At 36.0% G+C, this 17,244-nt stretch overlaps 1 protein-coding gene across 4 annotated transcripts; it reads right to left on the bottom strand.

Annotated features, from left to right (window-relative positions):
* Positions 6,172–11,525, bottom strand: LOC109846403. Of its 4 annotated transcripts, XR_002248492.1 has the most exons (6): positions 11,106–11,525; positions 10,973–11,010; positions 10,695–10,777; positions 8,663–8,698; positions 6,568–7,061; positions 6,172–6,472 (listed from the first exon to the last, which is right to left on the bottom strand). XR_002248492.1 is itself a non-coding variant. In XM_020415638.1 (5 exons), exons 1-5 carry the CDS (start codon positions 11,133–11,135, stop codon positions 6,342–6,344), a joined length of 318 nt encoding a protein of 105 aa, XP_020271227.1. In that variant the 5' UTR covers positions 11,136–11,525; the 3' UTR covers positions 6,172–6,341. The 4 variants fall into 4 exon arrangements, 1 of the variants encoding a protein (XP_020271227.1); XR_002248491.1 differs by having other exon boundaries at positions 6,172–7,061; XM_020415638.1 differs by lacking the exon at positions 6,568–7,061.

Here is a 17,244-nt window from a genome sequence, read left to right as displayed (position 1 = left end):
ATACAGATTAGTATTCGGGAAAGCTTGCCACCTACCAGTAGAGTTGGAACATCGGGCAATGTGGGCAATAAAATAGTTAAATTTTGACTCAGACTCGGCAGGTAAGAACAGATTGCTCCAAATAAACGAGTTAGAAGAAATTCGGAATGATGCATACATAAACTCAAAAATTTACAAAGAGAAAACAAAAATTGTTCATGACAAATCAATTTTGCAAAAAAAATTCTCTCCAGGACAGAAAGTTTTATTGTACAATTCAAAATTGCATCTTTTTCCAGGAAAATTGAGATCAAGATGGACATGTCCATTTTTTGTTAAACAAGTTTTTTCACATGGAGCTGTCGAGATAGAAAATCCTAAAAATGGTAATATTTTCAAAATTAACGGTCAATGTCTAAAACCATTTTTAGAATTTTCTACGCTCGGAGAGGAAGAGGTGTTGGTTCTTCATGAACCTCATTATCTGTAAAAAAAAACTAATTTTTATTTTGTTTCTTAAAAAAAAATTCTTTTGTTAAAAAAAAGTTTTTTTTAATAATAATAAAAAAAAATTTACTTACAATTTTTCTCTTATTTGATTTCTTCATCCTCATACTAACAGTAATTGCAGATCCTTATCATCATTGTCAACCGAACAACTGTAACTTCTCCAATTTTATCTGCTTTACTTTGTGCTTCAGCGAATTTGCATTGAGGACAATGCAAAATTTAGGTGTGGGGGTAAGAAATACATATTTTGTAAGAAATACATATTTTACCTTTTTAATTGCATTTTTCTTTCTTTTTGTTAAAAAAATATAAAAATATTGTCACTTGCCAAATTAATAGAGTTAAGTAATAATTGATCAAATTGATAGATTTTAAATTTTCTAATTCATAGTTAGTATAACTCTAAATAAATTTCTTAAGAAATGATTTTCAAAGTAGTATACTTTATTTAAGCCTTAACTTGGATTTTTATTTAAAATAATGAAATTTTTGCATGCTTAACTTAGAGTTGAAAATATTTTTTTCAAGTTATCTTGATTTACACAATTTTTTTTAAAGACTATTATACTTACACATATATATATTAAAAAAAAACTAACCTTATAAAAGAAGAGTGCGAAAAATGGGCACCATCAAAAAAAAAAAACTCTTAAATTTAAGGTGTTTCTATCTTATAAAGCCTAAGTTGACTGAGCAATTAAGCCCAAGGAGTATCTCTATACTTAATGACCTAAGCCCAATTGGGTTGGGATTCATTGGCCCAAAACTCGTTAAATGGTCACTTAGAAAGCCCGTTAAAATAGAAAACAATCACCAAGAATTAGAGAGTGAAAAAAAAATTATATAACACTAACCATTGTTTTTATATATTGTTGTTTTGTATATATATGGTCTTGAAAAATAATTTTTGATCAAGAGACTTGAAAGTTATTTAAAACAAAGAGTTGGCATGTTCTTTTCAAAACTTTTTAATTAAATTTCTAAGATTTGACTTGGTCTTGTATTGCTATAATGAAAAAGATTTTCTAGGGGATTTACATTGGAGTTATATATAAAAACGTTTTCTTGATTATTAACTAGCTTCAATTAGAATGTTTAAATATATCAAGGAAAATCTGTTATTTACTGACTTATTTAACTTGGCAAGTTGACCGAATTTTGTGGGTATATTCACTGCAACCCCTCACGAGACTATAACTCGTCCACTAGGGTAACCTAGGGGTTTAAAGGCTTGTTGTATACGCTAAATACAACCGCGATTCCTGCGAAAGTGAGTTAGGATTTTCTTTTTATTTCCTTTGCTAGAGGACTAGCAAAAGTTTAGGTGTGGGGGTATTTGATGATCACATTTTATTACAATTTTATACCCTTATTATCTATTCTATATGAATAATTATACCACTAATAACTGTATTTATCTTTAATTACAGGTTAATGAAGAATAAATCTCAACTTCTCATCTCTCAACAAAAACTCATTGATTAAATGAAGAAATGATTCAAGAAGCCAAAGTGAAATTTTCGAATTTAGCAAAAAGATTACACAAGGGAAACAAGACCGGATGCAAACAAGATTGGATTTTTATGCAAAGTTGGAATGAAAGGGACTTGAATGCAAAAATGTGGATTTTAATGAATGAGGCCGGCTTGCTTTTAATTGCTGCAAATGTTAAAAATCAATTGTCATGGGCCGAACTTAATGGGCAAGTTGTTTCAATGGGCCTGATTTAAATAACCGGACTTTGCTTTTGAAAGTTTTAAATGAAGCATTCATGGGCCAAATTCACTTGAAGTGCTGCAAGCTTTAAATGTCATGGACCTTGAGGTTGCTGCAGTTCTTCACATTTGATTTAGAAAATCAAATAAAGACTACATGACCGGTTTGTTTTGAATTTGAAAATCTAAATGGACTTGGTTGCTTCTTGGGATTTAATGCAAGGGGTCGGACATGCTTGCTGCAGTTCAAGTCCAACTCAAGAAGTGGGCCTCTAGGGAACCAGAGCCGGATTTTTTATGCAACTCAAGTCCAACTCAAGAAATCAAACTCCTAGGTGACAAGAAATCAAACTCCATGACCGGATTTTCTTCAAATCAATGGGCCGAAAATCACATATATGGGCCGCTGCAGATGTAAAAATCAAATAAATCATATGGACCTCCTATATTTGGGCTAGAGAAGAACAAAGAGCAAATTCAATGGTGGAGATTGTGGCTTGGGACTCAAGACAAATCCAATGGCTCATATTCATTGAAGATTACTATAAATAGGGGTAGAGAGTGAGGGGTTAGAGGTGTGAAAATTTTGTAAACTCCTTTTGGAGAGGATGGCTACTCTTAATTGAGAAGGCCTTCCAAAAATTGTAACTTTAGTTGCAATTAATAAAAATAATTTTTTCCTCTTTAAATTTGTTCTTTCTCCTCTTGTTGAATGATGAGGATGGAGATGAAGAGCAATTTAAAGGTTTGCATTTCTTTTCTCTTTTATTTCTTTTTTGTAATTTCTTTATTATTGCTTATTAGTTAGATTTAAATTCATGCTTGTAGTATAGATTTACTTTCTTGTCTTTTTTATTTTCTTTTTGCACTTTAATTTATAGAGTAGATTTATTTTTTTTGCATTTAATTTCTGCAATTCATTTTGTAGTTTAGATTTTTATTTTCTTTGTAATTAGATTTATTTCTTGTTCATAGTTTAGATTTTTCTTTTCTTTTTAATTTTGTAATTAGTCTTCTTTTTCTTGTTTTTATTTCTTAAGATGTGAATTTAATTCTTGTAAGAATCTTAGAATTGTATGAAACTAGTCTAATTTCTTTTATATTGTATGAATTATTCTCTTGTACTTAAAATGTTCATGTTTAGGATAATCAACTAGAGAACTAATCGGTAAAAGAAGAATTTGATAATCTATGCTTATCTTAAATGGTTTGATAGGTTATGCTTATGAATTCTAGGATTATTATCATGTTGTTGTTCTTATCATGAATAGTAATTTTAGCTTAGATGATAATTTGATAGGTTACACTTTCCTTAAATGGTTTGATAATCTATGCTTAATAAATCTAAGTTGAAATATGATAAAAAGAGAATAATTTATATTTTGTAATTGAAATTGGTTAGTGGATTATATTCTAGATTTCTTACTTCTTTTGAATCCTCCATCTTGACTTTATTAAATTTTTTTTTTCATTCTTGGTTTTATTTCTTGATTTTATTCATTCATCTTTCTTGCCTTGTGATTTCATTTATTCTTTAATTCTTCCTTCTCTCCTCTAAAATTCAATTTATTATCTTTTGCATATATTCATAACAATCACTCAATAAAATCACACTTATTCTTTATTCCTAATTGTCACGCACAAAATATAAGAACCAAGTTTAATAATCTCTTAAAATCACCTTCCTCGTGGGATCGTTATCTTTTTATACTATAACTTGATAAATTGTGCACTTGCAATTTTTGGTACATAATTATGCCGCATCACTTCTTCTACAGTCTGAGCGATCTAAGCGATTTCTGACCATCTCTTGCACTTTTATCTGGTGATCATCAAATCCATGGCATCTTCATCTTCAGTAGCTCAAAACGAGGCTCGGATGAATCATCTCCAAAAATTCCACTCTAAGGTGCAGCCAACGCTGCTGTAGACTTACTACGATAAGTTCGACATCCCTTGGGCATTCACTCTATTGGCACCGGAGAAAGGTCAAGCTGTGTACAATCACGGTGATAATGTTGCTCCGGTGTACCTCAAGCATTTGGAGTATGGACTACGTCTTCCGCTCCACCCTTTTCTCCACCGTGTCTTCGAAGCCCTAGGAGTTTCGCAATGGCACATGAAGCCAAACTCCATCACTACTCTAGTGGGGTTTGTGGTCATCTACAATAGATTGGGGGGTCAAGCCAACATTGAGAGTTCTTGATCATCTCATCAGCATGAAGGTGAATTAGCAAGAGGGCCATTACTATCTCTAGGTCTTAGGCAGCCGCAAAATCATCTCTGATGCCCCCGAATCTAACAAGAACTGGAAGGAGAGATTCATGTGGTTCTTTAGAGGCAATGCTATCTTGGCCTGCCCATTGTGACCTAAGATCGACAAGGATGCACTGGGCCAGATCTGCTATCAAATGATGAGAAGTGAGAGCTCGAGAAGATCAACTCTTACACCAGTTCCCATCAGAGCGAGAACCTTTTTGACAACTTGATACTATAGGTTGTTGGTATTTTCTTCAACTCCCCAATTAAGAATGATGAGACTCAATCGGTAGTGCTGGCACTATGGCTAGAGGAAACCGAGATGTCCCCAGTGTCGCCCTACCTCGATCTCAAAGGGGGCCATTGGTGAGGCCCCAGAAGCGCCTACGGTCTGATTTGGCCCTATAGGAGGCCAAGAAGATTGTAGTGAATACGACCAAAATTGTAGCTCGGCTCACTAGGCCAAGTTTACTACCGCCAAGACCGAGAGGTCTGAGAAGAAGAGGCGGCGGCTAAGGAAAGTGGGTAGCCGAGGCCCCTCTGGATGCGCCAAACTAGCAAAGGATGAGGAGGGGGCTACAGTGGAGGAAGTCAATCTTGCTCCTACCCAAGAAGTTATGGAGGGCGGAGTTTCTGTTGCTCCCATCCTAGAGAATCCTCAGATTGAGTCTGCTAATATCATCATTGTTGATGATGAGTCCCCACACGAGCTAAAAGGGGCAAGATGGTGGTAGCCGAGCCTTTAGGGGTTTAGTCTTAGCCCGAGGAGGAGACAGTCCATGTCCCACATACTGAGTTAGCTCATCGTTAAGATAAGGAGCCAGCTACAAAAGAAATGCCCTTGGCTTGGATATTTGAATGGCCCTTCCTCTATCATATCGATGAGCTCGATGTAGAGGCATGTGGTGAGCTAAAGATTATGCTGATGTGATCGTCTAAGGTCGGCCCTTGATATGACAAAGAGCCATCCGAGGAGCATGGGTTCATCCCTGGGCGGCATTTTGATAGAAGTGGATCGGCCCTAGAGTCCAAAATAGCTCAAGCTAAGGCTTTGGACCATTTTCCTTGAACCGTGATGACGAAATCCTTTCGGCCAAGCTAGACAAAGGCCTTCATAAGGCCTTGATGCAGCATAATTATGTACCAAAATTGCAAGTGCACAATTGATCAAGTTATAGTATAAGAAGTTATCGATCCCACGAGGAAGGTGATTTTAAGAGATTATTAGAATAGGTTCTTATGTTGTGTTCGTGAAAAAATAGGATTAAAGAATAAGTATGATTATGATGAGTGATTGTTGTGAATATATGCAAGAGACAATAAATTGAATTTTAGAGGAGAGAAGAAAGAATTAAAGAATAAATGAAATCACAAAGCAAGAAAGAAGAATGAATAAAATCAAGAAATAAAATCAAGAATGAATTTTTTTTTTAAGAAAGTCAAGATGGAGGATTCAATTTAAGATATGAGAAATCTAGAATTTAATCCACTAGCTAATCTCAATTACAAAATACAAACTATTCTTTTTTTATCATATTTCAACTTAGATTTACTAGTATGCCACACGTGCGTTGCACGTGACGCATATTAAGAACAACAAGAGTTTACATATTTGAAGGTCAATTAATTTTTCATTCATCAATTTTACAATTATTATTTATTAAATACATTTTTTGTATAGAATATATGATACAAGTGCATGCTATAACGCAAAGCTTTCTCTTGAATATATAAAGAAACTTTCATTTCTATATATAAAAAAGTATATATTCTAAATCATCTGTTAGTGCAAATTTAGAGACTAATGAACATCAAACATCTGTTGCATCCCCTGACAAATTCACATTTGAAGAAAATAGGAAGAGCACTCAGGTTTCCCTAGAGAATCATCATGAGAGGAGTCCAATCACAGATACTGCATCGAGTGAGAGTCGAGGCCTGGAGTATCCTTGTCAAGAAAATTTGCAGCATAATGTTGTAATCAATTTCAAAAAAAAAAACAGCTGCACCTGAAAAAACAATCGAAGCGGTTATTTCTTTAAAACTTCAAGGCAGCAAGGAAACAATATCACACTCTGATCAAAATGAAGGAATCAAAGATCACATGAATCATGCGGAACATTCTACAAGAACTTCTGAACAATCTGGTGGCATGTCCACCTTCTACCAATATTTTCTTCTTCTGAGTAATGGATTCATTCATAACATGAACAGTGTCTGCAATGTAAGGCTCAAGTCTTTCTGCAAACCTCATTGCTATATTTAAAACCTCAGAACCTTAAAGTTGCATCGTTCAGCGGAATCTCAAGTTTATCATGAAAGGTATTCATATGCCTCAGATCACAAACTCTGATCCCATTACGGATAGTCTTGCTTGAATAGCAAGGCCCGATTCCTCTCTTGGTAGTCCGATGAATGAGTTTACAAGTTCAGCTTCTCGTAGCCCATCTACAACTTGATGGAAATCAAACAACAAATGTGCTAGCAATGCACTGAGCTAACCCCAATGGCATGAGTTGCATGTGAGGAGGCTTTCATGTACGGCTTCGTTTGAAGTGCTATGTCTTCTTTATTATGTAAGCTGGATCCAAATGGCCCCTATATCAATCATAGTCGACATTATCAATACCTAATTAGCATTAGATACTTCTTTTTAGCACTAAAAAAATGAACTACTAACCCCCATTTGCCCAGCAAAATGTTAATATACGGAGGAAATCAACTAATATGTATAGTTGCTTTCTAGAAAAATTTGAGGGAGTACTTGCAAGTTGACAAATATGGATTTAGGTTAATGGTGCCAATTCTCAATCAGATAAGATATGATGCTTTTATCCTATCTGATATGTGATGCATAATCAAATTATGTTGGAAGTATGAAAGTGACGTGTATGTCTAAATGTAGCTTCAAAGTAGATACCCTTTTAATTCTTTCAAGCTAACAAAACACACAAACTAATATAGTTCTGCAGTTGCAAATGAATTATTAATTTGGTCTTATAGCTGATGCAATCAGAGTTATCGAAAGATGGTAACTATGATACGCATATTTCTTTGAGCTTTCATTTTTCTTATTAATTTCTGTACATTAACTGATCCAACAAATAGTGAAGCGTGAAGGAAATGTAAACTAAAACTGCACCAGTTCATGGAGATATTTTACTTATCAAATGCTGTTAACAGTGAGAAATAAAACTGCACCTCTTCCAGTTCATGGAGATATTTTCTTCATACAAGGATGTCAACGTCAATGAGTTCTCATCCATGCAGGATGCCTTCCAAGTATTTATTGAGAAGGCAAAATCATCTCTTTGTCATCTATGAAATCACAACCTAAAAGCTCATATTTTGAAATCCCTTTGGATAATTCAATTTACTTAAGAACTTGACACTTTGTTATCATGGGATTTCTATGAGATCACAACTTAAAGCTCATATTTTAAAGGGGGTACAGTACATAGTATTATTATCTACACTCACCAATACATATATTATAGCAAGACTATAGCTACCTGTAAGTATGTGCAAAATCCAGACAAAGTATTTCAATAAATCAAAGCATCTTATGTTGCACGAGTGTGGGCATTGAAAACATAAATGCAGGAAGATAATACACATAAGTTAACATAGTAATTGTACCACTAATAAAACGGCTAAATACCCATATTGGTATTTTAATTCCACCATATTTACCAAGAAGGTATTTTAATTAGGCAAATCTGCTTTAAGGTATTATAATTGATTCAACTTACCAACAAGACCATTTTTCTCGTCGGCGACCAGTTTTCCGGCGAGAGCTCGTCACGTGTGTGACATGTGATGACTTAAAATGTTATTTATCTGCTGATGTGGCACGGATCTGTCCTATTTTGGGTGAATTGGGATTTTTAGAGGGTTAATTCCCGTATTTAAACACTGTCACGTCAGAAAATCTGTGTCACATCGATCAGCAGCTAAAAAACAGTTTAAATCATCACGTGCACGTACGTGACGAGCTCTTGCCGAAAAACTGGTCGCCGACAAGGACATTGTTGGTAAGTTAAACCAATTAAAATGCCTTAAAGCAGGTTTGCCTAATTAAAATACCTTCGTGATAAATAGGGTGGAATTAAAATATCAATATGGGTATTTAGCCCTAATAAAACTATTGTTGTAATACACAAACTATATAAACCATTACTTTTGAAAAGGAAGTGTACCTTGTTTTCCTTGTTGGTTGTTCTTAATCTTTATACCTTAAAAAAGGAAAATATAAAGTTAGTATCATCTCTTATGCATTTGTTCAAGGTAACAACTGTTCAATTTTATACTGAAGACCTATAAAAGGTCATGGCTTTTCATCTACAAAGGTCCAGTTCTCTCAAGAAAAAAAATAAACAAGTACTAAAGGATCTAAAGGTACTGTATGGCATCTAAATAGAGTGCATTATGAAATAAGGAGATACTCTATGGGATATTAAAGGGCAAGTGATGAGACAAATCACATTGTTAAAGCAAAAATCGCATTTCAGACTCTGTGCTTAGAATGTCTGAAGTGCAGGAACATTGAAAATTTTGAAAAGAGAACATAAATTAACATACGAAAAAAGAAATCTAAGAAAATAAAAGACAAATAAGAAAAATAATATACTTGCATGAGTTAAGACATAGACAAATGCACACAGACACCCGCACCAAAAATAAATACACAGGAGGGACAGGGAAAGGAACATCTGTGAGTTTTATACAAAATAGAAAATAGATCCAACTCTTTCTACTTGCCCATCTATTTTGTGCAAACTTGATGCAGTTTTATACAAAATAGAAAATAGATCCAACTCTTTCTACTTGCCCATCTATTTTGTGCAAACTTGATGCATGAACGAGAGAACTCAAATCTTTCTACTTGCCCATCTATTTTGTGCAAACTTGATGCATGAACGAGAGAACTCAAATCACTTCATTTTTTGGTTTTTATGCACTGTAAATTTTAACCAGGTTGAACAGGGTACAATTTGAGACTTTGAAGCAAATGGCTGAACTGTTCATTGCTTAATTCGCTGATACATGTCTTGAGTCTACAGCCCAACAATCAATACCCAGACGTAAGCAGAAAGGAAGATGGTACTAAACCATTGAAATATAACCAAAGATTGAAGAAGTTGGTAGTACAATTTCCAATAAACAAAAGGACCTGATCAGTCAAAGACAAAGGCGCTGTTAAGCCATAGTCTATTTATTCAAAGAATAATAAATTTTATGCTTTCCAGCTAGCAGAAGCTTAACCCAAAGTCTTAAATGAAGCCGACCAAATCAACCTTCGGTCGGGATGTAACTTGCCACCTTGAGAGGGAAAGTGGAATGAAGTGATTTGAAAATGTATGCACTGAGCATCATAATCCCAAATAGATCATTGTGTGTGGTTCTGATAGTTGCTGATGTTTGATCATTCGCACATGCTAGAAGTTTTCAACCTATTTGATTTCAACGTGCATAGGTATTGAGATTAGACTGAACAGTTGGGATTATGTTGGGAGGTTCCAAGGCATGTTTTCACCTTTGTGAATTTCCTATTACACTTAAAGCTTTGTTCACAAAAGGAAATGCATACCCAAACATTCATGCACACATAGAAATACACTTTCCGAATTATGACACGTTTTTGGTTTCAAAAAAGAATAAACTAAATTACACAATGATGCCTTAAATTTTCATCATCACTACGACTAACATATCTGATGTTCATTTTCTACAAGATAATACCATGGCATTTTTTTACAGAATGCACCTGCACTCTTATGGTGGTAAAGATAAAGATAAAAAGCCCAGGTTATCAAATTTTAATTTTATACCTGATAAAATATTTTAAAGTTAATTTTTTAAAACTTTCTTTTTTTATTTATATGGCTATCTAGACCATACAAGATAATTTATTAAACATATTGTAAATAGAAATTTCCGTTTTTTATTTATATGGCTATCTAGACCATACAAGATAATTTATTAAACATATTGTAAATAGAAATTTCCGTTGTATCAATATGGCTATCTAGTAGATACAAGATAGTTTGTTAAACTTAGCCAATAATGAGATGGATGTAGTTAGTTTTATGGCTACAATTCAGGAAACAAGATGCATCACGCTTACTGAAAAAGATGTTGTCCAAAACAAGTGCTATGTTGTCAAACAAACAAGCCAACAGATGCTGAACAAACATACAGAACCAAAATAGAAAAAACTCCATCACTTACATATTGTTGAATCAATAGAGAGTCGGTGGAAGAGACAACATTCATGAGCTTTGAGTCCTTGATCCAACAACAATGAAACGGTTCTGCATGAGAAAGTTATTTGAGTCAAATGACTGTAAGAAATCTCCTATTAGATACTGCAGAGAATGATGTTTTTTAAATATGTGATGTGAAAACCATATCTTATCATAATCATAATCATAACCACAATCATAAATCATAAATGAATATAAAATTGATCATGCAACATAATAGAGATAAATAAAAATTTAATTTACCTTGATAGCTTTCTACACTTCCTATCAATCCCATACACCTGACAGCAACAATCATGAATAAAAAAAATAAAGGTATGCAATCAAACAAATAGCCGAAGAATATGAATAAGAAATTACCAATACCCATACTTACAATTGGAAACAAAAACCTTATTTGCTCCATCAAAATTGAAGTAGAACATATTTATAGAGTCACAAAATAATTGCTATGGATTGGAAAGCCCTAGCAATTACTACCAATTATAGTAACGTACGATAATGAGGGAAGGATGCGGACATTGCCAACGGTTGAAAATGGAAGGAATTGATGTGAGGAGGTCGATCGTAGAACTAAGGATGAATTTAGAGAGTTCGCTGTCATTGAGAAACAGAGGAGAATGAAGCGAGGAGGCCGAAGGGATTTGGGCGTTATCAAAGAGAGAGGGAGATGGTAAAGAGATTTGAGCGTTATCGAAGAAAGAGGGAGAGGGGCAGGGGAGAGAATCGGCTTTGGCGTTATCAAAGAGAGGGAGAGGGGCAGGAGAGAGAGCGGCTAACGAAGGGAGGATGTAGAGTCGGGCGTTATGAAAGAGGATTAGGGGGAAAAGGGATAAAATATATATAGGATAAAATTAGAATTAAGAAATTTGCAGAGGGCAATTTGGGTATGGAAAAGTTTTGACTTTGGTTTTCTCTTTTAGAAGTAGTATAGATTAAGCATAGACTATCAAACCATTTAAGGAAAGTATGACCTATCAAATTATCATCTAAGTCAAAATTACTATTCATGATAAGAACAATAACAAGATAGTAATCCTAGAATTCATAAGCATAACCTATCAAACCATTTAAGATAAGCATAGATTATCAAATTCTTCTTCTACCGATTAGTTTTCTAGTTGATTATCCTAAATGTGAATATTTTAAGTGAAAGAAAATAACTTACATAACATAAAGGAAATTAGACTAGCTTCATATAATTCTAAGATTCCTACAAGAATTAATTTCACATCTTAAGAAATAGAAACAAGAAGAAAAAGAACTAATTACAAAATTAAAAGGAAATTAAAAATCTAAACTATGAACAAGAAATAAATCTAACTACAAAGAATTAAAATCTGCACTACAAAATAAATTGCAAAAATTAAATGCAAGAAAATAAATCTACACTACAAGCATGAATGTAAATCTAACTAATAAGCAATAATAAAGAAATTACTAAAAAGAAATAAAAGAGGAAAATAAAAGAAATGCAAACCTTCAAATTGCTCTTCATCTCCATCCTCATCATTCAACAAAAAGGAGAAAAGATAAATTTAAAGTGGAGAAAAAATTATTATTATAAATTGCAATAAAAGTTATAATTTTTAGAAGGCCTTCTCAATTAAGAGTAGCCCTCCTCTCCAAATAGAGTTATAAAATTTTTCACACCTCTAACCCCTCACTCTCTACCCTTTTTTATAGTAAACATCAGTGAATGAGAGCCATTGGATCGAAATCTTATCCAAAAACATTAATTTTCAGCCATAGATCTGTAACTAACTGTACGTCGTATCGATGCCAACATCGATAGGCGTATCGATGCTGGCATCGATAAGGGCATATGTCCCCATCGATGCTGGCATCGATGTCCCTATCGATGCTGGCATCGATGTGGACCTGCTTCTGGTTGTTGTCCGAAGATCCTCTTGTGTTTGTTCTTGGGCTTGGGCCTTTGGACTTTTTCTTGGCTTTTTGGGCTTCAACATTTGAACTTTGGCATTTTCTCTTGATTTTTCACTGGGCTTTGATTTATTTCTTCATTAAATATTTGAAATAATTCATTTTGCTTCATGGGCTTCATTTCTTCATTAAATCAATGGCTTTTTGTTGAGAAATGATAGTTTTGAGATTTATTCTTCATTAACCTACAATTAAAGATAAAAACAATTATTAGTAGTATATTTATTCATATAAAATAGATAATGAGGGTATAAAATTATAATAAAATATGATTATCAAATACCCCCATACCTAAATTTTTGCTAATCCTCTAGCAAAGAAAATTAAAAGAAAATCCTAACTCACTTTCGCAGGAATCGCGATTGTATTTAGCGCATACAACAAGCCTTTAAACCCTTAGGTTACCCTAGTGGACGAGTTGTAGTCTCGTGAGGGTTTGCAGTGAATATACCCACAAAATTGCAATTAAAGATAAAAACAATTATTAGTAGTATATTTATTCATATAAAATAGATAATGATGGTATAAAACTGTAATAAAATATGATTATCAGGCCTCAAGGGCTACATGCTTTAGGGGGCTTTGTTCAAGTAGGAGTTATCTGCTCGATTTGAGCATCTACGAGACCTCTACCTCAAGCTCTAGGAAGAGATGGAGGCTAAGAAGGCGGCTTGGGAGGCAGTTGACCTAAAATTGGCTACCAAGGACTGGAAGAGAGGCCAAGGCAAGCTAGAGTGGGAAGTCGAGATCCGGTATGACAAAAAAAAGGGCTTGCTAAATTCAAACAGCCAGAAGTCGTCCCAAATAAAGAAGCTTCAAGAAGACCATGGTCACCTCGAGCACGAGCTTCATGAGTGAGATGACACGACTAGTATTTGAAGGAGGAGATTAAGGTCGACAGAAGATCACTGATGCTTTCGAGCGAACTCGACTGGCTCATCAGAATGCTAAGGTTCTACATGATCAGCTAAAGGAGGCGGAAATCACTTATGAGAAGTCGATGCAGGAGGCCACCCAAGTTGCCTTGGAGGCTGAGCGACAACGCGAGTCATCTCTCGCTAAAATATAGGCGCTGCTGGGTTGCCTCAACCACTTGGAGTCTGAGGCTTGCTAGTTTGAGATCATTGAGAATCATCGTGATGACACTCTTAGAAGGTGGAGGTGGCCCTCGCCTATAAGGCCGGATTTGACTATCTGAAGATGTAGCTTCTAGTTGAGCTGAAGATCAAATCCCGAGCGGTTCCACTATCCTTCTTGAGAGGCTAATTGCCTTAGCGCTCCAAAGGAAACAGGAAAGGAGAGAGGCTTGTGCTCGATGTCGAGAATGGGGATGAAGATGATGAAGAGTTGGCTCATGGGATAGGCAAGGACTCGGTCCAGGATGGCGGTCTGAGGAGGAAAGGGATAAAGAGGTTGGGTCCGAGTCTTGTCATCCCCTCCGTCGACTTCTACTATTGTTGCCCCTCCAAGCTCGAGTTTTGCTCCAACTTCTAGTGCCACTCTAGCTTCAAGTCCTGCGCCTGCTCCAAGTTTGGCATTTTAGGGGCTCATGTAATTTTTTCTTCTTTTTTGTTTTTGTAAATACTTTGTAAATATCTTTTGTATTGTAAATATCTTTACATATGAATAAAAAGATGCACTTTTGTCGATTTGATTTGTGTACCCTTGTGATTGTGTTTTCATATGTTTAAGTATCTGCACTTTACTTTGACCGAGTATTATTTTGGGTTCAATTTTTAGGGGCGTTTCGAATGCATGCTAATGTCTTGAGAAACTCTTAGGTTGAGGTGGCGCGGCTTCGTGCCTTGGTTTTATTCTGAAGGGATACCAAGGTTTTACGATTCAAAGTCGACTGAATTGGAGACGTGTCTTGGTTTTGTCCTGAATGGGTACCAAGGTCTTGGGTACATGCCTTGGTTTTTTCCCGAATGAGTACCAAGGTCTTGGGTACATGCCTCGGGTTTATTCATGAAAATGATACCAAGATCTTTGTGTCAAAACCTACCGAATTGATGATGTGCCTTGGTTTTATCCCAAATGGGTGCCAAGGTCTTGGATCTTCATTGTTGAGTTGATGAAGATCGAGTGGCAAGAACTGCATATGGTTTAGTACACGGTACAAATTATTTCTTATTTACAAAAGGGTTTGTACGGTTTAATGATATTTTGTAGCGGTGTTCTATGAAATGATTTGCATTTTATGACAACCCTACCGTTGATCTCTCTTGTCGGCCCTGTTTCACTTGGAGTAGATTTTAGGGGGATCCTTCTATCCTTGAGAGGACTCTGCTTTAGCTGTTGCTTTTCTAGCCACCTTCTTGTGAGCTCAACTATTTTCTGCATCCATGTGTCCTCGAGCTCTGACCATTAGCTGTTAAAAGTTGGTCACCAGGTCTATGGCGAGTGTGTCAGCCAACTTGTCATCCTCTAGTTCTGCAGAGATTGCGGCCATGGCGATCATGTTGCTAAGGCCTTGAACTTCTAGCCTTTTGTCTTGGAATCTCTTGAAATAATCCCTGAGACTCTCCCCGGGTCTCTGTCTTATATACAGCAAGAAGAGGAGGGTGCGTTTTGCTTGGAATCGGCCAAAAATGATATGAAATTTTTTAGCTAAGTTGTTTGATGCTGTGGATAGACTTTTTGTCCAATGAGTTCCACCACATCTTAGCACTTCCCGTCAGGGTGATAGGGAAATCACAATAGATGATTAGATCACTCACTTGCTACATGAGCATCAGATCATAGAAGTTTTGCGCGTGCTCTACCGGGTCTCCCTCACTATTGTATTTCTCAATATGCGGCATTTTGAACTTGGTGCATGAAGTGTTCATGATCATGTCAGCAAGCGGAGTGTTCCCACCGATGGTATCTATGACGATGTTGAATGTTCAATCGTAACCAGATGAAAAATTATTGGTGGAGTGGCCTGGAGCAGTGTGGAGGTATCTGGTGCCGTGTGGCATCGTCCATGTGGCATGCTCATGGCCGAGACTGGGACTCTCACCGGTTGACTCCATATACTACGGCAGTTGTCGTGAATGTGCAACCAAATGAGTCTGTTGGCAAGGTGAAGGAGAGCTGTATTCAGTGCTTTCCTCCTGTGCTCGCTGTTCAGATTGGCCTCCAGGGGAGGAGCAACAAACGGTGGAGAAGGTTGCTAGGGAGGAATCCTGTTGAGAAGTTCAGTTATGAAGGAATCAAACTGTTGTTGAAGATATCAAGAGATCTTTTGGGCGGATTCCTCTAGTTGGGCTTGAGTGAAATAGCTCGCATTATGTGTTTTTTTCGTAGGAGGAATTGAAGATCGATCTAGGTGATCAAAACCAGCCATCTTGTAAAAAGAAGAAAAATGGCCCACTGTGGGCGCTAAACTGTTGATGCACAGATGATTAATAGCAGGATTTAAGGTTGATTTTAATAGGTTAGGGTCCTGTGATCTCCTTTGATGGCTGATCCTCCGATAGGAAGAGAGTCCTGCATATGTGCAACACGTTAGAGGGCTGAAGTTTGGTTCTCTGATGAATCCTACGACGATCAAGTTAGTTATAATCTGAAGGGGAGGAAAAAATTGTTATAGATCTTTAAGTGTGTAGAAATTGCATACTTTTGGTCAGTAGGCAATGTGAATACTTATACCGAGCTGACAATGGTATTTATGTAATCTCGCCCACGTCCAGGCAGTCAGCTTATTCAGCTGAAACCATACAGGTGTCGGCCATGTATGGAACGAGTCACTCTTGTGATCAATGAGATGGTGACAAGGGAATTACAGTGCCAACAAGGTTCGATGAGTCATTTACACTTTTCAGGGAGGATGTAATGATGACTTCGACTGTGCATTGTGATGGGGATTGGCTATCGACGAGGGGTCCGAGAACGATTGTCTTTTGTCTCGATTTTGCAAGAGGGTTGACGAAAGAAGCCTTTCTTCTTGACCGTCGAGGAGACGAGAATGGACACATTTCATCTCGACCTTTAAGGAGAACGAGAAGTTGGTGTATCTAGGCCAAATCGGTGTGTAGTTTGCCTGAGACATGTGTCAACCAGTTGAATGAGATTAAAATTTGGTCATTTCTATGGCACAACAACTCATTTATCCCGACTTATTTTGGTGGCTTATAAGTTATCAAATTTTGCCAAGTAAAAAAGACTAATTTACCGCTTATCTTTTAAGAAAATTCCAACCCCTATTTCTCTATCTCCAATCCCATAATAAGCTACTCATTTGTCAAACACTTCACTGCTAAAAATAGATTATAATCCACTAAATTTATCAAACACTTTAAATTATAATCCGTTAAATGTCTACTTGTCAAGATAGCTGTTTGTTTCTTCATTGCATCTCATCACTTGACTCGTCCAGCTATCTACGCCCAGAAAAGACACGGGTACCCACAAGTCAAAGCTCTTGTTCACCATCACCCAAAAGCCCAACTCCAGCAAGAAAATAATAAAATTAAAATAATCCCTTCCTGAAACCTCCACTATGATTTCTTTGTTCGCTCACCCTTACAATGAATCCGCCCACGTCAATCCAGTAAATTAAAAAAAGAAAAAAAAAATGGAGAACT

This window comes from Asparagus officinalis, chromosome 6 (genome assembly GCF_001876935.1).
Source record: "Asparagus officinalis chromosome 6, Aspof.V1, whole genome shotgun sequence".
Lineage (NCBI taxonomy): Eukaryota > Viridiplantae > Streptophyta > Magnoliopsida > Asparagales > Asparagaceae > Asparagus > Asparagus officinalis.
The sequence above is the reverse complement of the archived record's forward strand: the minus strand, read 5'-3'. Positions and strand labels throughout refer to the sequence as shown.

What these genes read in the sequence shown, in the direction of transcription:
- LOC109846403 (XM_020415638.1), bottom strand. Translation starts at nt 11,135, where the DNA reads ATGGAGCAAATAAGGTTTTTGTTTCCAATT. An exon ending in TAAGGTTTTTGTTTCCAATT is followed by an intron (nt 11,011 to 11,105) that starts GTAAGTATGGGT and finishes TGTTGCTGTCAG; the next exon opens with GTGTATGGGATTGATAGGAA. An exon ending in CTCTATTGATTCAACAATAT is followed by an intron (nt 8,699 to 10,694) that starts GTAAGTGATGGA and finishes TCCTTTTTTAAG; the next exon opens with GTATAAAGATTAAGAACAAC.